At 42.4% G+C, this 23,126-nt stretch overlaps 1 protein-coding gene across 2 annotated transcripts in view; it reads right to left on the bottom strand.

The window, feature by feature from the left end:
- The window catches only part of SBF2 (SET binding factor 2), a 571,734-nt gene that overhangs the window by 192,676 nt on the left and 355,932 nt on the right, over nt 1-23,126 (bottom strand). For both annotated transcript variants that reach the window (XM_033928005.1, XM_033928006.1), the window contains exons 19-26: nt 21,538-21,773; nt 20,406-20,578; nt 17,302-17,375; nt 16,672-16,867; nt 10,470-10,597; nt 9,106-9,281; nt 7,478-7,623; nt 4,034-4,232 (exon numbers count right to left, since the gene is read on the bottom strand). In XM_033928005.1, coding sequence (XP_033783896.1) covers nt 4,034-4,232; nt 7,478-7,623; nt 9,106-9,281; nt 10,470-10,597; nt 16,672-16,867; nt 17,302-17,375; nt 20,406-20,578; nt 21,538-21,773 — 1,328 coding nt within the window. The remainder of the gene's footprint in view (nt 1-4,033; nt 4,233-7,477; nt 7,624-9,105; nt 9,282-10,469; nt 10,598-16,671; nt 16,868-17,301; nt 17,376-20,405; nt 20,579-21,537; nt 21,774-23,126) is intronic.

Below are 23,126 nucleotides of genomic sequence, written 5' to 3'. Positions count from 1 at the left end.
GTGCTTGGGGTTACACATGCACAATATCTGCCTCATAAAAAAATAAATAAAGCCCCCTCCCACCGATGACAGCCCTGCCCGATATCTCCCTGACGAACCGGCATCGGGGACCAACCGACTCTCCCTCCCCATTGCAAGCAAAAATCGGCAGGAGGGATGCCTACTTGCTTCCTGTTATGCCGACTACCCTCCCCCCACACCCGTGCGAGAGAAAATTGGTATGAAGGATGCCCACTCCCTCCTGCCATGGCGACTCCATTCCCCCCTTCTGCAAGAGAAATAAAATTGGTAGGACGGATGTCCCTTCTGCCATGGCGCCTCCCCCCCCTGTGTGAGAGATAATTGGCAGAAAAGATGTCCACTCCCTCCTGCCAACAGAGAACCATCCCCTCCCCTCCCCCCAAATAAACAAAATAAAGCAGGAGGGATGCCCATTCTCTCCTGCTATCGGATGCTCCCCCAAACCCCTACCCTCACCCGGTAGCTTTTTCTGAAGTTGAAAGCAGTAGGGAAGTACGGTTCCTCCACCTTCAAGGCCCACCAATCCAAAATGGTGAGCCTTCTCTCCTCAGTGCATCTTGTGATGCACAGGGAGGGGCCCAAGGCCCTGACTGGTTCAGATACCTAAGGCCCCTCCCCTTAGGCATCTGAGCCAATCAGGGCCTTGGGCCCCTTCCCATGCATCACATGGGATACTGAGAGAGAAGCCCATGGCCAAAACTGGGAGGGGCCTTATGTGTCTGAGCCAATCAGGGCCTTGGGAGGGAAGGCCCATCATTTGGACTGGTGGGCCTTGAAACTGGAGGAACCATGCTTCCCTCCTGCTTCCAACTTTGGAAAAAGGTACCTGGAAAGGGGGGGGGGGGGTTAGGGGAGCATCCTGTGGCAGGAGGGAGTGGGCATCCCTCCTGCCAATTTTCACTCATGTGAGGAGGGAGGTTGCCATGGTAGAAGGGAGTGAGCAGCCCTCCTGCCAATTCTTCTCATGGAGGGGGGGAGAGTTGCCATGGTAGAAGGGAGAGAGAAGCCCTCCTCCCAATTTTTCTTATGTGGGGGTGGGGTTGGCATGGCAGGAGGGAGTGGGCATCCCTCCTGCCAATTTTCACTCATGTGGGGGGGGGGAGAGTTGCCATGGTAGAAGGGAATGAGCAGCCCTCCTGCCAATTTTTCTCATGTGGGGGTGGGGTTGGCATGGCAGGATGGAGTGGGCATCCATCCTGCAAATTTTCACTCATGTAGGGGGGAGAGTTGCCATGGTAGAAGGGAGTGGGCATCCCTCCTGCCAATTTTCACTCATGTGAGGGGGGAGTTGCCATGGTAGAAGGGAGTGAGCAGCCCTTCTGCCAATTTTCACTCATGTGGAGGGGGGGGAGTTGCCATGGTAGAAGGGAGTGAGCAGCCCTTCTGCCAATTTTCACTCATGTGGAGGGGGGGGAGTTGCCATGGTAGAAGGGAGTGAGCAGCCCTTCTGCCAATTTTCACTCATGTGGAGGGGGGGAGTTGCCATGGTAGAAGGGAGTGAGCAGCCCTCCTGCCAATTTTTCTCATGTGGGGGGGGGGAGAGTTGCCATGGTAGAAGGGAGTGAGCAGCCCTCCTGCCAATTTTTCTCATGTGGGGGTGGGGTTGGCATGGCAGGAGGAAGTGGGCATCCCTCCTGCTGTTTACGCTGCTGCAGGGTGGGGGTGGTGCATTTTTATCTTTTTAAATGGGGCAAATATTGTGCATCGGGAAACCATATTAGAGCATCAATAAGTCTGCCAGTTTATATGACATTTCAATATTAATGGGCTTATTGCATGGTTGGATCAGAGAATGAGCGATCATGCAGAAAACCACGTGGTGAGCATCGGGTTGGTAAAGGCAATCGTTGCTAAATCAGTCCAAACTGGTTTAGTGACGATCATCAGACGATTGCTGACTTTAGTGCATCTGGCCCAATGTGATTTCTGTCCAAAGCTCTGAATGGTCAACATCAAAGTTGAAGTGTGTAGCTTACAGTATACTATAAATGATGTGCCCAAGTAGGTGGCACATCTGTAGCTAGCCCATATTTGGTCCAAGTGTATATTTCCTTGCATTTAGATGCTATTACTTTATAGTGTCTAGCGCACAGAGGTGCCTGACTTACACTTTACGATGCCTCTGAGACACATATGTGGCATCCACATCTATGTGCCACTTTAAAGAACTACCCCCATACTGTACAATGATGATAAATATTCAGGTCTAATTATTCCTTGCCTTAAATTGCTTACAATCAAAGTGGATACTTGAGACAAGCAGGGCTCTAGGTCTCAAGGAGAGAACCTGACCCTTGATTGCCCAGATTCGGGCCCACTGCACCAACCATTAGGACACTCCTCCACGGCAATGCTAGCTACCTCCCTCACAAGCCTTACTCGTAAAGTTAAGGAGATCCCACTCTGATCGGATACTATAATACTAAAGATCTCTTCAAGAAATAGTTTATTCTACAATGTTTGAGAAGTAAAGAAAAAAAAACAAAAACTTAGGGATGTAATTTTATAATTGCCACTGTAAAACTACATATCACTTATACCAATTTGCAAATTTGTCTACCAGTCTAAAAGCCCTCTCACTCTTTTCATTTAGACTGCCTAAGTCTTCTCCTATTAATAATAAGATAATAGGTGTGAGGTTACTTTTTAAAAGACAATTCTGTAGGTAAAACAGTGTTTTATGGGCAAAAATAGATTTTTTTAAAATTGTCCAACATATATGTATATAAACATAGATTCCTGAAACAGTGACCCCCAGCCTCTTCCTCCATTCTATTCGAGGCTTCCATCCTGCTGTGCCTCTGTTTCATCACAAAATTAAAAAAAAAAAAAAAAATTACAGAAAAGCCCGAGGTCTACTTTGTATTACCATAATGTGCCACACTTTCACAAGATATATATATATTGATGTCACAAATAAGTGTAGGCAGTGCTGCTTTAGTTTAAGGGAATGTATATTTCAAAAAACGGAGGAAAAAGCCTCAGACAAATGCCCTCCCACCACCACAATGGTGGATAAAGGTGATTGGGTGGTAACCTCATTGGCAGAAAACCTCCATTGCACTCCCTGTTAAATAAACTATAAGCAGGGCTGTCTATGCAATTGATAGATGAAAAAAACTTTCAACTTATCTATGATCGGTACACCGACGATGGCCCGCGTTTCACCAACTTGCTGCCTCAGGGTGTAACAAAATCCGATCAAGCTTTTAACCGGGACGTGAACGTCTCCTCTGTTCAAAAAGAGTGAAACGCGGGCCATCGTCAGTGTACCGATCATAGATAAGTTGAAAGTTTTTTTCATCTATCAATTGCATAGACAGCCCTGTTTATAGTTTATTTAACAGGGAATGCAATGGAGGTTTTCTGCTAATGAGGTTACCACCCAATCACCTTTATCCACCATTGTGGTGGTGGGAGGGCATTTGTCTGAGGCTTTTTCCTCCGTTTTTTGAAATATACATTCCCTTAAACTAAAGCAGCACTGCCTACACTTATTTGTGACATCAATATATATATATCTTGTGAAAGTGTGGCACATTATACTATCGATATTTCACATATCCGAGTTTCTTTTGCTACTTTGTATTACCAACATATAAAAAGGAGACCTCTTGCTTTCACCCACAGAACACTTTTTAGTATCTCTAAGGAGTTTAAACATGTTCTCAAAGGGACATCAGGTTGTTACCCACCTCTCGGTGAACCTGCACAAGCTGCATTATAGCTTTTTTTTCCCTTTTGTGCAGACATGTTTTGCGACTACAAATGCAAATTTTGTCATCTCTTCAGGGGTCACAAACCAGAACTGCTGGCAAATAGCAAAGTGAGTGGAGAACAGGAGGAGGAAGCAGATGAAATCTTTCGGCTGACCTGCCCCAGCCTCACTTATTTTTCCTGTAGGAAAATTCTCAGACAGGGGCATATTCCACAGTACTTTGTGACCTGCATAGATACTATGGCATGTTAATTCCCCCCCCCCAGAAGACAGTGTATCAAATAGAAAAACAACCTTCTGCAAAGGGAATACATCCGATTCAAGGCAGTTATCCGGAAGTTTTCTGTTTTTAGACGAGTAGAGCTGCTGTTAATGGTTCCCAATGCAAGACGCTGATAGTCTCTGAAACAGGCTTTTTCGACTAACTGTTCCATAGTTGACTTTTCGGAAGGCTTCAATGTGGTGCTAGTGGGCAGCTCACTGTCATCAGACACTGTAAAGAGAGATTTGCTAACTATGACACAATTCAGAGATGGAGCTGTAACTGCTATGGTTATGTGGATAAATGTTAGTGAATGTAAAAAGTTTGATGATTAAATTTTATTTAGAATTCAAAGAAAATCTTACAGAAGAATTATATACAGTAACCTGCAAAGTTATTTGTTCACGATCTAATTTACAGCAATCATTAGTTGATCTGTTCTCATGCTGGCTCAGGGTTAATTAAGCCAGGCCCGCTCATTACAGATTTGGATTTAGCGAATGCCTTTTGCAGGAGAACTCAATTCAGGTACAGTGGCTTTTCTTGTGTCCCCCCAGAGGACATACAAACTAACCCTCCTCTTTTACAAAGCCTGATAGCATAGGCCACTGCAGTAACTGTCCCGAAGCCCATAAGGATTTAAAGGGCTTCGGGGCTTTTGCTGCACAGTAGCTGCTAGCACGGCTTTGTAAAAGGGGGTGTGTTTGTACTTATGACAGTGGAAGGTTAAGTGACTTGCCCAAGGACCATCAGGGGGATTTGAACCCTGACTTCCCTGCTTCTCAGCCTACTGCTCAGTCCCATGTGGAGGTATCCATCTTTTAACAGAGTTAATCACTGAAGACCACGAAGCTGGTAATTTAAGGAGGGGTAACAAGAGGAAGTGGAAATGAAAACTCTTCTTGTTTGGTTGCTCACTTCTTCCACACAGGGTATCTTTCCTTCCTTCCTTCCCCATGCCTACCATCTTCAAAAGAGCAATATTAGAAACATAGAAACATGATGGCAGAAAAAGGTCAAATGGCCCATCCAGTCTGTCCATCCACAGTAACTATTATCTCTTCCTCTCTCTAAGAGATCCCATGTGCCTCTCCCATGCTTTCTTGAATTCAGACACAGTCTCCGTCTCCACCACCTCTTCTGGGAGACTGTTCCACGCATCTACCACCCTTTCTGTAAAAAAGTATTTCCTTAGATTACTCCGGAGCCTATCACCTCTTAACGTCATCCTTTGCCCTCTCATTCCAGAGCTTCTTTTCAAATGAAAGAAACTCAGTTTGTTCGCATTTACATCATGTAGGGATTTTAACGTTTCTCAAGTTCTAGTAAGTTAGCAACACTATAAATAGTATAAAGCAATAATTTGTTGCTAGCCAGCGGTGGGGTTGCAGTGCATGACAGTGGTAGCTTGGAAATTTAAATATTTTATAGAAATTTCACTGATGCAGCTGTGATAGGGTGAAATAAGGGCCTTCTCGGAGGCTTGAAATCTTCAGCGAGTGGAGTTGTTTCGCCGAATTGCACTGGTTTTGAGTGGCGTTCATCATCTTATATTAGAAAAACAACGCTGGAAGTGCCGAGATTTGAGCACAGCGCTGAAATGTAATTGGAGCTTCCGCTCATAAACTAAGTCAATTTTCCCCCCCTTTTTTGTTATACCCTATGCACCATAGTGGGCTTAATCCTTATTAGAAAGTTGTGGAGCTTTTTTGCCAGTGATAAAAGTCAATGTTGATTGCCGTCTCTATAACAACTTGAGGCTTTTTCTCCATGTTTCCAGTTAATGCTGGTTTCTTGTGGGTAACCCCACCGCTGGCAAGCAACAAATTATTGTTTTATGCTATTTAAACGTTTCTATCATATCTCCCTTCTCCCGCCTTTCCTCCAAAGTATACTATACATATTGAGATCTTTAAGTGGCCCCATATGCCTTATGATGAAGACCACATACCATTTTAGTAGCCTTCCTCTGGACCGACGCAATCCTTTTTATATCTTTCTGAAGGTACAGCCTCCAGAATTGTACACAATATTCTAAACCTCCTTTTTTCCTACTGACCATGCCTCTCCCTATGCACCCTAGCATCCTTCTAGCTTTCGCCATCACCTTTTCAACCTGTTTGGCCACCTTAAGATCATCAAATACAGTCACACCAAGTCCCACTCTTCTGTCGTGCACATAAGTTCTTCACCCCTAAACTGTACCGTTCCTTTGGATTTTTGCAGTCCAAATGCATGAGCTTGCATTTCTTAGCATTAAATTTTAGCTGCCAGATTTCAGACCATTCTTCAAGCTTTGCTAGGTCTTTCTTCATGTAATTCATACCATGCAGGGTGTCTATTTTATTGCAGATTTTGGTATCATTTGCAAATAGGCAAATCTTACCAGATAGCCCTTAAGCAGTATCACTTATGAAAATGTTAAAAAGAACAGGCCCAAGAGCAGAACCTTGAGGCATACCACTGGTAAACATCCCTTTCCTCAGAGTGATCTCCATCGACCATTACTCTCTGTCATCTTCCACTCAATCAGCTCCTGACTCAGCCCATCACTTTGGGGGCCCATTCTGAGAGAACGCAGTTTATTTATTAGACATTTTTGCTAAAATCTAAATACACCACACCTAGCGCACTCCCTCTATCCAATTCTCTGGTCACCCAGTCAAAGAAATTGATCAGATTTGTTTGACAAGACCTACCTCTAGTGCAGTGGTTCCCAAACCCTGTCCTGGGGGATCCCCAGCCAGTCGGATTTTCAAGATATCCCAAATGCATATGCATGAGAGAGATTTGCATACCTGTCACTTCCATTATATGCAAATCTCTCTCATGCATATTCATTGGGGATATTTTGAAAACCCGACTGGCTGGGGGTCCCCCAGGACAGGGTTTGGGAAGCACTGCTCTTGTGAATCCATGTTGCCTATGGTCCTGTAATCCACCGGATTCCAGAAATTTCACCATTCTATGTTTTAAACGCATTTCCATTAATTTGCTAACCACAGAAGTCAGACATTTACTGGTCTGTAATTCCCTACTTCTTCCTTACTTCTCCTTTTGTGGAGAGGGACCATATCCGCCCTTCTCCAGTCCTTTGGTACCACTCCCGACTCTAGAGACTCATTGAAAAGGTCAGTCAGCGGAGCTACCAGAACTTCCCTAAGTTCCTTCAGCACCCTTGGACATACACCATCCGGTCCCATCGCTTTGTCTACCTTTAATTTAGCTAGCTCATCTCAAACACACAGTAGGACCAGCTATTGTGAAATGGTGACACCCAGTGGTCACACTCAAGGTATATGTGTACTGGGGGCCCTGGCAATAAGTGGTCTAGTTGTGAAAAAAACACCACAGCCGAAATATGGACCAGCTCTGATTGAGTCAGAAAGCGTGAAGAAGCAGCTGGTTAACCCCCTCCCCCCCAATACGGATTCAAAATTATAAAAGAAAAGTGAAAAACAGTTTTTCCTTTGTACCAGATATATCGTCGTCTTCATTCCAGCCTGCTCGACTTCCCCTTTCCTCCACTATCGTGCTGGTCTTCTTCTTTGGTGCATACTGACGGCCAATTGTCATTTTTCCTGCTCGCTTTGCTCCTTTCACAATGCTTTTTGAGAGGGTCCTAAATTCAGAAACGAAGATAAACCAGAATGAGCCCTTTTACTACAGTTACTGTGTGGTAACTGCAAAATCTCTGCGATAACTATTGCTGATGTTCTTAGGATCTGTCAATACACTTAACACAGAGAAAATTCATTTACTTCATGTTACATGCAGGATAAATTTTCTGAATGCGACCTACTGAGTTGGCGTTTTGTGATCTGTGCTATCTGCTGCAGTTAACAGCAAACAGGAAGTTATTGTGCATTAACTGCAAAGCGCACTCCATGGCCATTCCTTCCCCATTCCAAGCTGTACAGTTATTGTAAGACCAAAAGGGCCGCTGCGTGAGCGGACTGCTGGGCATGATGGACCACTGGTCTGACCCAGCAGCAGCACTTCTTATGTTCTTATTGTGTGGCCAAGAACTAATTCCTGCATCCATTCCCCTAGCAGTTTTAATCATTCAGTTCATTTTTTTTTTCTTTGGTAAAATCATTTTTATTGAACATATCTTCAGAGATGTAACCTTAACAAACTTCACTAACATCAAACTATGCATTTCAATGTTCATATTCAATAGAAAACAGCCAAGATAATCTTAGCCCTCTGAATCCAAGTACACACACTCCATTTCTTAACTCTCCAGAGATGTGCCGTGTCTTGTAATACAGACGCCATGCTTTTGAGAACACGTCTCCAATCTTCCACTGCAATGTCAACAATGACATTTGTAAGCTCATTCCATTGCTATGGTTACCTCGTTTTTACTCATGTGTTTTTCCAAGTACCAAAATAGTCCCTGAAATTTAGAAATAAAACCCCCTCTGAGGCTGAGAGTTCAGTCTAAATTATGGTCATTTGGGACTGCTTTAGCCGTAGCAATCTTCACCCTTCCCTCCAACCACTGTGAAATGATTACTCCCTGCCAGTGCTACACAGGAAGCTTAAACTTCAATCTCTTGAAAAACAAAGTTGTGCCAAACACTATTTCCTCTGAGTGGGAGTTCTCTATGTATTAGCCCTGCCAATAGAGGGTGCTGTTTCACTATCACATTTTCAATAGAGAAAGACAAACTCTGCAGGACTCCAGGGAACCTGCCTGTATCTAATTATGGAAGACATAATACTGAAGCACTGCCCCCCTTCCCCTCCCGCCACACACACACACACACTTGCAGCAATGCAGTTGGAGGATTTTTGGCCAGTTTAGAGGAAACAGTGGCTGCCCAAACTAAATTATGAACCTGCCCTTGAGAATTTAATATATAATATTCATTTTTTTAAAACTAACTTCCACAAGTTTCTAACATACTATAACCAAAAGACTGCTCCAAGAAGACATCTTGGAAATTTGATTCCTACTGACAGATTTGTTTGGTCTGGTTCCACTGCACCTGTCTGATCTAAATGTTTTAGAGAACAATCTCTTAAATATGATGCAAACCTGGAAAAAAAAAAGCACCTGGAAAGGGTGAAACAAGCCTTTTTTTTCTGCTCTTACCGGAAGGAAGTGTTTTTTTCTTTTTGCTTTGGTAAGATTAGAGGTGGTGCACTCTGCCCGGCGGCAAAGGCAAAAGTGCTGAAGATGGACAGGGGATAACGGAACTTCATTAGCTGCTTCTTAAAGACATCCACCATTTCTGGACTGACTTCCTCATCAAATGCTACTTTAATTAACTGTAGAAAAAACACACAAAAAAAAACCTAAAGAATTTAAGCAGAATTGATTGTCAAAAAAAGGGCAGAAAGAGAGAACCAAGGGGCCAAAGCAAATGGAAATATTTGATTTTAATGTTTGTTTTTAAACGAGCTGTTTCTAAAGTGCAAGAAAATAAAAGTATTACTGTATGCCAATGATTACAGGAACTTCATAATATCATCAGTTTTATAATAAAGCCATATTAATTTTTAATTCTAATGTAAATTTCAATGTTGACGCAGCTCCACTTATGGAATTTCTGGAATTCCTGCTAAGTGAAACCAGGCTGCTTAGATATTTGTCGGAACAACATACTGAGAAAATTTTACTCTCTCAGTTACTGTAGGGTCTCCTATAGTAATCACTAAAATATGTAGCTGTTTTGTCTTATTCTCAAATGAAAATAAGGTAATAAAAGATGGACATCTTGAACTAGTGCGTCTACAGACTTTTGATATTCACAGTATAACAGATATTACATTACATTACTGATTTTTATTCCGCCATTACCTTGTGGTTCAAGGCGGATTTCAGAAGAGGATTTCTGGACATGCCCAGAGGTGTTACAGAGTAGAGCGGGTTGCTTCAGAGGATTGAAATGTTTCATACGGTGTTAGTTAGTCTTCATGGATTTTTTGAATAGCAGGGTTTTAATTTCTTTTCTGAAAGTTTTGTAGTCTGGGATCGCGATTAGTAGATTAGAGAGTTGGTGGTCTAGTTTTGCTGCCTGTGTGGCTAGAAGGCCATCGTACAGTTTTTTCCGTTTGATGTGAATGGTGTCTGGGTTCTCCTGTGTCTGGTTGTGATAGTTTGGATTAGGCGGTTGTTCAAGTAGGCTGGGCTGTCGCCATTTATGGATTTAAATAATAGACAGTAGAATTTAAATAGTATTTTTGCTTGAATTGGGAGCCAGTGTGAGTCGAGGTCTGCCTCGGTGATGTGGTTGTGTTTTCTTAGTGAATAGATTAGTCTCAGGGCTGTGTTTTGTACTGTTTGTAGTCGTTTTATCATTGTTGCGGGGCAGTGGAGATGGAGGATGTTGCAGTAGTCATGGAGACCTAGGACTAAACTTTGCATCCCTGTCTTTTTAAAATATCCAATCCATCTGTACAGAAGGTATTAGAGAATGTGGTGCTGAATACTTAACATCTTGTATGACAGATTACCTGGAAAGTAGCTGAGCGGATCTGGAGACCCTCCTGCATGTTTTGCTGAAGGTGATTCTGCAGGGTAATCTTCTTCTCTTTAGTAATAGATGCAATGGGGAAGCTACGAATCACTGTTTGCTCTCCAACTGTCACATAAGAAAATACAGGGCTTTAACACATGCAGGTCTGAAATAAATGATATATATATATATATGCACATATGGTAAAGTGTTCACAATATAAACGACTGGGGAGATATAAGAAGGAAGTTCCTAAAGGTCAATGATATCCTGACACTGGTAAAGGAACCAATTAAGCTACTTTAAATGCTTTTAACCTAGAGTAGTGCTCAGACTCCAAAGATGGATTGTAAGAACTCAATATGGGGACAAGCCCCTGTAGAGATTCTTATGGTATCTATCATTGCACCATTTTGTGGTTAAAGGTAATTTAAAGTATTGTTAAAGCCTTGTTCATGATTGAATTAGTCCATAAAGAAGCGTAATGTCCAATAGTAAATAAACTTCAAATTGATAATCTCAAAAATAGACTTAGCTTGAAAAATATCAACAGCAAGTGTTCAGCTGGGTCCTGACGCGTTTCGCCGCTATGGCTTCCTCAGAGAACCCGCTAAATAGCTGGAAAAGTTCAATGCTGTGAATATCCTGATTCAAAAAGTAGTTTTTTCACAGGAAACAGAAAAAACTACTTTTTGAATCACTGCTGTCAGGGCTTCTGCCGGCTTTTTTAGTCGGGCAGATAGTTTGTGTGTATTATACATGCAAAATAACTGCTCGGTTAAAAAAAAATAATAAAAAAGCCCCCCCCCCCGAAGTGCCTCCTCCCTCCCCAAACCCCTAAAAAATGCTCCTCCCTGCACTAATGCCCCCCCCAGCGCCGATGCCCCCAGTACGGCCCACCTCCCTCCCTGTAGCTTAAGCTAGGCCGGCCGGCTGGCCGGGCCGGGCTCACCCCCTCCCCGTACCTTGAAAATCGTTGGGAGCAGGAGGGGTGCTTGGTCCCTCCTGTTCCTCCAACCTCCTGCACAGCAATGACGGCCTTAGGCCACACCCCAATGCATCATCTGATGTACAGGGAGGGGCTTAAGGCTCTGATTGGCTGAGGAGCCTGAGGCACCTCAGCCAATCAGGGACTTCCTTAGGGAGGAGTCTAAGGAAGTCCCTGATGTGTTGAGAGTGGTTAATGTAGCTTGTTTTAAAAAAGGTTTGGACAAGTTCATGGAGGAAAAGTCCATAGTCAGCTATTGACATGGACATGGGGTAAGCCACTGCTTGCCCTGGATTGGTAGCATGGAATGTTGCTACTTTTTGGTTTTTTGTCAGGTACTTGTGACCTGGATTGGCCACCGTAAAGATGTGATACTGGCTTAAATGGACCATTGGTCTGACCCAGTAAGGTTATTCTTATGTTCTAGCTATAAATATATCTTACATGGTGCCAATGTAGATGCATTGACTATCACAGGAATGCCCACTCTCCATCCACTGACACATATCCTCACATAAATTTTTTTTACCATGCAGTTAGTGCACACACATTTGGCAGTTATTACAGGATGCCTGAGCGATTCCATGACATACATTAGACATGTGTTAGCACCTAACACAGCTTAGTAAAAGGGCCCCATAAGCAGATCCCTTGCACATTTGGAAGGAGCTGTGTTAATCCACTGGCTTTGATTGCTCCACACTGGCTACATCAGAAATTACATTATTTATGATATGGTTCTGAACACAGCTTACTCTAAGGAGATATGAGAAATGCTAGGGAGAGGTAGAGTCGTCTAATGTGTAATGTCTTGGCATTAAGAATGTTCAGTAACATAGGAATGAGTACTACTGATTTTTAAATACTGCATGATATTACCAATATGGGACAGACTTCCATACAGAGCCTGCAGTTGTAACTGAGCATTATTGGGGGGAGGGGGGAAGGAATGAAAAGAGGGAGTTGCTGTTTCTAATCAGCTTTAATTGCCTAAGAGAAGGAACACCACGGGGGACCCTGGCCCATCTGTAGGATTGCAGATACTTAGACAGGGAATGATATAGTGTGTGTGGTAAAGGTATATTGAAAAACTGAACCACCTGAAGTTCAAATTGCTTGAACACTTTTTTTTTATTGTGATGGTTGTTTGGCTTTGTATTGTAGGTACAAGTAAATGTGATTTATTGTTTAAATACGATAATAAAAAAACCCACACCATATCATACAGAGAAGGTTCTTTTAAATGTAACCTTTTTATTTCTTAATCAACTCAATTGGCAGGCAGACAGTGGCCGTAGCACGGTTGAAATAGAGGTCATTTCTCATGGGGGTCTACAAATTGTTTTCATGCAGCCTAAACAGACGGGCGACAAAGACATATTTTGAACACACCAAGTAAACATGCTGAAGACTAAGAACAAATTCACCACACAAGCAAGATAAATAAAATATGCAGTAGATCATTCCTAAAACATTTTCTCATTAACTTTCTTGCAGTAATACACTGTTTATAAGGCACATTTATTTTCTCCCATTTTATCATTATAGGATGAAAAAAAGGGGCTTTTTGGGCTTATATCCAGGAATGAGTCTTTTTCTAATAACAGTTAATTTGTCATTCTGTTGCATACTATAGATAACTTAATGACAGTTTATTTGTATTAAGATTATTTTTTAACAAAAAATAAAGGGAATCATGACCTTCAATTCTAAATCACATTTATCACGTATTGCGATGTATCTGTCTAAAAGGAGCCAAGGCACGAATTTCAAATGAAAGCGTCTGCTTTGTAGAATATTTATTATTTCCATTACCTACTTAATCAGGCAACAAATTGTGTAGCAGAAAGCTAAATCAGTGGCAACAGGCAATGTCCTCCCACCATCTAATTTTAAATGATGAATCCAGCGGTAATGCTCCTGTTTTATTACCCTGGCACATGTAAAGGGCGATTCTATCACACACTAGTATATACACACTTAGAGGTACACTTACCGCAAGGCTCAGTCTTGGGCCCGCTCCTTTTCAACATATTCAGAGGGGACCTAACTCAGGGGCTTCAAGGTAAGGTAACGTTATTCGCTGACGACGCCAAACTATGCAATATAGTGAGAGATGGCAATTCACCCGATAGTATGACACAGGACCTACATTTGTTGGAGCTTTGGTCCTCGACCTGGCAGCTGGGCTTCAACGCTAAGAAATGCAAGATCATGCACCTCGGCAGCAGAAATCCGTGCAGAATTTACACCTTGAATGGTGAGACCTTAGCTAGAACTCCAACAGAACGAGACTTGGAGTGATCATCAGCGCAGACATGAAAACTGCTGATCATGTGGAGAAGGCTTCATCTAAGGCAAGACAGTTGTTAGGTTGCATCCGCAGGAGTTTCGTCAGCCGGAAGCCTGAAGTCATAATGCCATTATACAGAACCATGGTGAGGCCTCATTTGGAATACTGTGTGCAATTCTGGAGGCCACACTACCGAAAAGATGTGCTGAGAGTAGAGTCTGTGCAACGGATGGCCACCAGGATGGTCTCAGGGCTCAAGGAGCTATCGTACGAGGAAAGGCTGAAAAATTTGCGGCTGTACTCACTCGAGGAACGTAGGGAGAGAGGAGACATGATCGAGACGTTTAAGTATATTACCAGCCGTATTGAGATGGAAGAAGAGATTCTCTTTCTCAAAGGATCCTCAGCCACAAGAGGGCATCCGCTCAAACTCAGGGGCGGGAAATTTCATGGCAACACCAGGAAATATTTCTTCACCAAGAGTGGTTGATCCTTGGAACGAGCTCCCGGTGCAGGTGATCGAGGCAAACAGCGTGCAAGAATTTAAGAGCAAATGGGATGCCCATGTGGGATCCCTTAGAGGGTTAAGCCAAGGGAATCTGTCACCAGGAGTGGGATCCCTAGGATAGTAGACTTGGGGGTGGGTCAGTAGAGTGGGCAGACCTGATGGGCTATGGCCCTTATCTGCCATCATCTTCTATGTTTCTACATACATATATGCCAGTATACTGTATACACATTATTCTGTAAATATACAACTCAATCCCCTTCTCCCTAGATTTTAGATTACTCATGCTCTTTCCTTTAGTAATTGTATTCTAACCCAAATCGTTTTTCCCTGTATCAGTCTTCGACTATTCACATCTTTAGATTCAAAACAACTTGGTTCTCTTCCATTTGTATCTTGTATCCCAGTTCAAGCTGTTTTTTCTCCTCACTTCACATGCTCACTGTATGTATCTTGTTGTAAACCGCTTTGAACTTATGGTATAGCGGTATATAAGAAATAAATTATTATTATTAAAATTATTATATTTACAAGGGGGACGTACATATGTCCCTGTTGCATTAAGGTGCCTACACTTATGGCAGCTATACTGCTGATGTAAGTATGGGTGCCTAAATGTGAGGAGCTTTAGGCTTAGGCTCTTCCCCCTTGTGAGAAGCCTAAGGGAGTCCCTGATTGGCTCAGACGCCTAAGTCCCCACCCAAGGGGAGGGGCTTGAGGCATCTGAGCCAATCAGGGCCTTAGGCCCCTCCCCGTGCATCAGATGCTACACCAGGGAGGGGCCTAAGGCCCTCACTGCAGACAGTGGCCGGTGGAGGAGCAGGAACATAAGAACATAAGCAATGCCTCCACTGGGTCAGACCTGAGGTCTATCGTGCCCAGCAGTCCGCCCACGCAGTGGCCCAACAGGTCCAGGACCTGTGCAGTAGCCCTCTATCTATACCCCTCTATCCCTTTTTCCAGCAGGAAATTATCCAATCCTTTCTTGAACCTCAGTACTATGCTCTGCCCTATTACGCCCTCTGGAAGCGCATTCCAGGTGTCCACCACACGCTGGGTAAAGAAAAACTGCTCCTGACTTAAAGAGGGGGGGGGTGGAGCATTGGGGGGAACGTCTGGTGGCAGGAGGGATTGGGCATCCTTCCAGCCATATTTAAGTTTGGCGTGGACGGTGGAGAGTCGGGGGGGAGCGTCTGGGGGCAGGAGGGAGTGGGCATCCCTCCTGCCATTTATTTCTGGTTCAGGGAGGGAGGGAGGGGCTGCTGTCGGGAGGCTTTTTTTCTTTATTTTTATTGGGTAATACATGCAAAATATCTATGCCATTGCAAATAAAATGAAAAATCCCGGGCAGACCTGTCAGTAACACAGTTACTGACAGATCTACAGCAATCGGGTTTTAGGATTGGTAAAACCCGATGCTAAATAGCCCTTGCAATGTATGTGAATCAATCGCTTGGCTATTTTGCAAGGGTTTTTTTTTTTTAACTGATTTGCACGGCAGGATCAGAAAATGGGCGATCGATGGGAAAAACAAGCAGTGGGCCGTTTGGGAATCAAGTAGGTTAGCAGTGATCGTTGCTAAACCTGTGAAAACCGGTTTAGCGACGATCGCTGATTTTAGTGAATCTAGGCCTTAATTATCTCACCTTTAGAAAGCTATTTAAAACTTACCTATCTGTCAAATACCTATCTGTTCAGTAACTTTGCTTCATGGAGTTTTTCTCTGTTTTGTTTTTTACTGGATTCCCTCTTCCTTCCTTCATCTATGTCTGTTATGCATGATGATAATTGTTTGTTCATTCCTTTTCATAGGTATTGTAGTTAGTTTGTGAGCCCATTGGGTGGTAGGTCAAAAGCGCGCCGGGACAAAGGCGCGCGCAGACAATTGAGCGCAGTGCGGAGGTGCGCGCCGCAGAAAATTACTGTTTTTAGGGCTCCGACGGGAGTGTGTGGGCCACTTTACTTAATAGAGATCGCGCTGCGTTGTGGAGGCATTGTGGGGGGTTTGGGGGTTGTAACCCCCCACATTTTACTGAAAACTTCACTTTTTCCCTGTTTTTAGGGAAAAAATTAAGTTTACAGTAAAATGTGGGGGGTTACAACCCCCCAAACCCCCAACAACGCCGGTGCGATCTCTATTAAGTAAACTGGGGGGGGGCTCCCCAACAAAACCCCCCGTCGGTGCCCCTAAAAACAGTAATTTTCTTCGGCGCGCACCTCCGTCTTGCGCTCAGTTGTCGGCGCGCGCCTTTGTCTTTCGCGGTGTTGTCTATGAACCGATTTTTGGCTTTTGTATAAATCTAGTTTTTATTTGTTTTCTTATAAACCGCTTCGAAGCCAGTGTGATGATTTCGTGATATATAAACTCTGCATTAAATAAAATAAAATAAAATAAAATAAGAAAGTCATACCTAGGGGATCATGAGGTGTGCCTTTAAATATGATTCTATACGTCGTCAGGAATAATGCTCCTTCTGCAGGAAGAATATGGGGACCTCCAAGCATTCCCCCTGTTGCCTCCTCTCTGCCATCGGGATCAAGCAGCACACGCAACGCTTCACACACAAACTCTTCACCCGGCAGCAGCGCAGGCCGCAGGATCTTGGGCTGAACATAGTTAGGAAGGGAAAACATTTGCAAATTTATTTAAAAAAAAAATGTTTCAAAACTGGCCGATTAAGTATGAAAAACCTAGAATGTACATATAATATACTGAAAAGGAAGAATCGATTTTTGCAGTATACTGATAAAGCTAAGCATCAGTTTCATTTTGTCTGGAGATTTGATTCTACTTTCTCCAGCTTATCTTCAGTGAGAATACAGCCAAACTTTCGTTCTTGGCACTGGGAAAACATCACCAATGCTGAAAATTCTCATTTGACATAACTGTAATAATAATAAAAGGCTGGATCCAACAAATCCTATGAATTAATACATCATCAAAATAACATAGAAACATGATGGCAGATAAAGGCCAAATGGCCCATCCAGTCTGCCTATATCTAACCATTATTTTTTTCTCTCTCTAAGAGATCCCATACCTTCTTTATCGGTGGTAGCCTTCTGCTCTCCCGGTGAACTGCTTCTAAGGTCTCAATGTGCATAGCAACAATGCCTTAAAATAGTTAAAATATCTGATTAGATGTTCAGAAAGAGTAAAGAGAAAGGTGGTCAATCCAAACTGAGTGGAGTGTGGTACTCATTTTCCTGTCCAGAGTTATTTTCCTGTCCCTGTCCCATTCCTGCAAGCTCTGTCCTCATTTGCACAAGTCTCAAACCCTTTAAAATCCTAAGTAGCAACATTCTAGAGCTCAGATTGTGATGTCATAATGCCTCATCCCACCAATGCCTAAGCTCTGTCCTTATCTGCACAAGCCTCAAACCCTTTAAAGTCATAAGTAGCAACATTCTAGAGCTCAGATTGTGATGTCATAATGCCTCATTCCACCAATGCTTAAGCTCTGTCCTAAACTAAACTAAACTAAACCTTACGTTTATATACCGCATCCTCTCCATAATTATAGAGCTCAGCATGGTTTACAAAAGCTTAATATAAGGAAGGAACAGCATAATGGGGTTGGAGGTTGAGTATAGGGGGGAAGAGAACCTTACATTTTTGTGAATAGCCTAGTTTTTAGATGCTTTCGGAATAGTTGGAAGGAGCCCAGATTCCTTAGTCCTCATCTGCACAAGCCTCAAACACTTTAAAATCATAAGTGGTCAAGGCTTGTGAGGTTAAGGCAGAGCTTACAGGAATGGAACAGGGACAGTAACAAATCTCATGGGGATTGGACAGAGAAATTCAGTTCGTCCCCGTGTCATTCTCTAGGTACTGCTTCCAGTGGTGGAATGATATTCAAAACCTCCACATCCCTTTAGTAAGCCTCTTCCCTCCCCTTCCCCCAACCCAGAAGCCACTTTTTCCATCTATTCTTTCATCTACAGTCAAACCTTGGTTTGCAAGCATAATTTGTTCCAGAAGCATGCTTGTAATCCAAAGCACTCGTATATCAAAGCGAATTTCCCCATAGGAAATAATGGAAACTCAGACAATTCGGTCCACAACCCAAAAACTTTAATACAAAATACTATACGTACTTGTATTGCAAGACCTCGCTCATTTAGAATAGTCACTACACTCCTGAGAGAACCATTGGCTCAATTACATTACATTACATTACATTAGTGACTTCTATTCCACCTGTACCTTGCAGTTCTAAGCAGATTACAGTAGAAGATAGCTGGACATTTCCAGGAAGTTACAATTTAGGGGATGGTTACATAGTAGAGGCACAGGGAGTTACAATTTAGGGGACTTTAAATAATAGAGGCAGAGGGAAGAAATTGAGGAAGGGAGGAGAATTGAGGATTAATAGTAAGGAAGATGTAGTTCAGGGTTGGTTACTTGATAGGGTCATTGGGGAGATATTAGTAGAGGGGTAGGAGGTCAACTGGAAATTTGCATGGAGGGGGGAGGATGCGAGGGGGGGGAATAAGAAGGCTGTATTGTTTTTTTGAATAGCAGAGTTTTGATTTCTTTTCGGAATGACTTAAAGTCAATTGTAGTTGTCAACAGGTTGGAGATGGAGGGGTCCAGCTTTGCTGCCTGTGAATTGTGATGATGTGACACGTATATACTGTATGTACTCGTATTGCAAGACTTTGCTAGTTTAGAAAAGTCACTACACTCTTACAGTGTCAGAGAGAGAAGAACCATCGGCTCAGTTGTGATGTGTGTATACTGTATGTATTTGTATTGCAAGACACTGCTTGTATTTCAAGACATTGCTTGTATATCAAGTTAAAATTTAATAAAATGTTTTGCTTGTCTTGCAAAACACTTGCAAACCAAGTTATTTGCAATCCAAAATTTTACTGTATTTTTATTGTTTTGTTTTCCCAGAAGGCATTGCTAGGCAGCTTAGGGACTCTCATTAGTCTTAGGACTGAAATAGCACCTTCTGCAAAAGTATCCACAGCATCAGGAACTACCCCTATAGAAACCGCTATCTTTCTTCCTATAGTGGCTCTCAACTTAGTCCTCAGGACACACCTAGCCAGTCAGATTTTTCAGGATATTCTCAATGAATATGCATAAGCTAGATTTGCACGCTCTGAGAAGAGTGAGAGCACTTTTTTACCAACAACACTTCTCTGTACTGGTTCAATCAATCATTTTGTCAAGGCTGGATTACTGCAATTCAGTATATTTGGGTCTTTCAAAGATCAGTCTGCAGAAACTTCAATTAATACAGAACACTGCAGGTAAACTTATCTTCGGTAGGAGTAAATTTGATCACGTAACCCCTCTGCTCAAAGAATTACATTGGCTTCCAGTGTATCTCAGAATTCAATTTAAGTGCTTTTGTATTGCATTTAAGATCCTATTTGGCATTTTCGCTACTTTGATTCCTTTAGACTGGAATGTTCATAGATCTCATCTCGCCAGAAGTTCTCAAAAATTAAAACTTACATTTCCCTCTCTCAGTGGTAAAAACAGAACCTTTAAGAGATTTAGTTATTATTTTGCTTTTAAATTAATCGAATTCTGGAATGCTTTACCACTTACATTAAGAAGTTTAGGTTCTTTTGCTTTATTCCGGAAAGTTCTGAAAATTTTTTTGTTTGCTAAACATTTTGGAAATTAACTATTTCAGTCTACTTTTTCTTGTCAAATTTGTGTATTATGTTTTACATTATTGTAAACCGAGTCGAGCTTCTCTTGGTTGATGACTCGGTCTATAAAACTAAGTTTTAGTTTAGTTTTAGTTTATTATGTGCAGATTTGTGTCATACATATTCATTGAGGAAATCCTGAAAATCTGACTGGGTAAATGTCTACTGAGGACTGGGTTAAGAACCCCTGTTCTAGAAGCATGAGTGCAATATCTTCACAGCCTTTCCAGGTCTAATCAACCTCTGACCCTGAAATTCAAATCTGGATCACCCACAATGCAATACAAAGGAAGAACCACTTCACAAGGGAGATTTTTACGACTGTTTACCCACCAGCTGAATTATTCAAAATTAATTTCAGCAATGCTTTTTTAATAGAAGAAAGAGGCACACACATAAGCAAATAAAACAGCATAGTTTAAAAAAAAAAATACAAAACAGCTGAGTAGAGCCAGGTGCTGAATTATACCTGGTATCATACAATGAAGGCTCTTGATGTGATCCTGAGTTACTCCACTCTCTGTGCAAACCTTGTCAATAAATCGTGTGATGAAGCGCACGACTGAATTTGCAATGTCGGTGTTTTCAGAGTCTTCAAACCCACTTTCAGTGTCATAGCTTTCTGCAACGCTGCCTGCAATGCTAAACGCAGAAGGGAGAGACATGTATGATAAATATAACACCTTTGCAGCAGCTTCTCCCTGCATACGAGTTAGAGATTTCTTAGAGCAATCAGCTACTGAACTTGGCAAGCTATGTTTCTATAGTACACAGATAGAAAAAGAAGTCACAGAAACAAAGCATGTCAAGGCAACCAGTGTGGATAATGAGTGAGGTGAAGAAAGCTATTAGAGCTAAAAGAATCCTTCAGAAAATGGAAGAAGGATCTGACTGAAAATAACAGGAAGAAACATAAGTTTCAAGTTTGTTTATTTATTTGATATACCACCTATCATTATGAGCTCCTTTTACTAAGGTGCCCTAGAGTTTTTAGCATATGCAGGAAATTACCGCGCGTCACACCGCACGCTATGCTTCTAGAACTAACACCAGCTCAATGCTAGCGTTAAAAGTCTAGCACGCGCGGCAATGTAGTGCGTTAAAGCCCTAGCACACCTTCATAAAAGGAGCCCTATGTCTAGGTGGTTTACAATAAATTTAATAAAAACATCACTGATAAAACAGGGGATTAAAAGATAAGGAATGGCAAGTCAAATGCAAGGCGCTGATAAGATAGAAACATGACGGCAGATAAAGGCCAAATGGCCCATCCAGTCTGGCCAAACACAGCATCCACAATTTCCCTCCTCTCCCCAAAGGATCCCAGGGGCCTGTCACACACTTTCTTAAATTCAGACACAGTCTTTCTCTCCACCACTTCTACCGGGAGACTATTTCACGCACCTTATCCCAGTTTTTGCCACGCTCCTATGGTTTAACTGTTTGTTAAGTCTGAGTTTCCCTAAAAGGGCTAAGCAGACGCAGTTCATTTCGGCCACATTAAGATCTCCCAGGCTTTGTTTAGCCAGTCTACCTTCCAGGAACATTTTCTACTGCCATTTAGCAGAAGCCACACTGTATGCCAGCCAGGATCTGTTTACCTATTGGTCACGATACTGTTGCTTCCACTCTCCCAGTCTGTTGTTCCTGTAGATCTTAATAGTTTGTTTTTACTGGTGTCCAGGGGCACCAGGAGGTAGACCATAAGGTTGGCAAAATGAATTGCCTGACTGAACACAGTGCTCTCCTCACTTTGGATCAGTTCCAGCTGTTTCTCCTTGCTGAATGTTGGCCACAAACGTAACTGTTCAGCTGCAAGATCCATGACAGTCTTCTCCTGCAGAAAAAAAAGTGACATTTATTACACTTCTCTTCTCCAATTCAGCATTAATAGTACAGAGAAGGAACAATTTCTAAATCCCTCAGGGAGATAGTTTTCAAAGGGGAACACTGTACGGCAGTGTCTCGCAAACCTTTTTAGCTCTGGCACACCAAACGGAGCAAATGTTTTGCGTGGAACACTAAAACTGAAATTATACCTCTTCCACTTGCTGCTCGCGCCGACCTCGGCTCCCTTCTCATGTCACGCCCTGGTTCTGGAATTATTCACATTAGCTTGGGACTATTTGATAGTATTGCTAGTTGATATTGTTTTTAGTGGAATGTTGCTACTCTTTGGGTTTTGGCCAGGTACTAAGGACCTGCATTGGCCACCAAAGAGAACAGGCTACTGGGCCTGATGGACCATTGGTCTGACCCAGTATGGCTGTTCTTATGCTCTTACGTGTGCCAAGTATAGGACAATGAAGCCATTGTAACATCACTGATGAGGTTGGCTCTGAGGCATTATGACATCACAATCTCAGCTCTGGAATGTTGCTCTCATTGGGGTTCCGGAATCTTGCTATTCTTTGAGATGCTGGAATGTTGCTGCTCTTTGGGTTTGGGCCAGGTACTGGTGACCTGGATTGGCCACCATGAGAATGGCCTACTGGGCTTGATGGACCATTGGTCTGACCCAGTAAGGCTATTCTTATGTTCTTATTTCATTTAATATAATGTATAGATAGTATCAAATAGATCACTGACCCAATCTCCAACGTTGGATTCCCGATCCTCAGAGACAACGCACTGGGGTCATGGTAATCATTTCCCCAGTGATTAACATGCCGCTTCATCACAGGATCAACTCTTATATTGTGTATATAAATACTTATAAATATTTTTAAAAATCTCCTTAATGTAAATAATTTCATAAATAGTGTCATTAAACACCAATTTTTTTAAATAAATAGTTGTACTTAGCTTAATTTGTAGTCAGTTTTGGAATAGCTCTGTAACAACATGTTTCACTGTAACATTTTTCTCAAGACAGTCAATCCCCTTAAATTTAACCGCCATCACTATCGACCTAGGGATGGTGATCTATTTGACACTATCTATAAATTATTGAAAGTAAAGATCTTTTCTAATTAATTAAGTGCAAATTAACTTATTTCATTTTATGTCATAAGTAAACCTGTGTATTTCCAGTTCATCAACTCCATTCTTGCTGGTTTCTTGGTTTACCGGTGCCTTGTTTTACATGCTTCTATTGCATCTCCACTTGACCCGAGAACTGGAAGAGCTAACTTGGAGACTGAGCCAGAAACCTTCTGCCTGGCATTGCAAAGCTCTTCTCATTTGAGCC

This window comes from Geotrypetes seraphini, chromosome 19 (genome assembly GCF_902459505.1).
Source record: "Geotrypetes seraphini chromosome 19, aGeoSer1.1, whole genome shotgun sequence".
Classification (NCBI taxonomy): Eukaryota; Metazoa; Chordata; class Amphibia; order Gymnophiona; family Dermophiidae; genus Geotrypetes; species Geotrypetes seraphini.
This window is presented reverse-complemented; position numbering and strand designations above follow the sequence as displayed.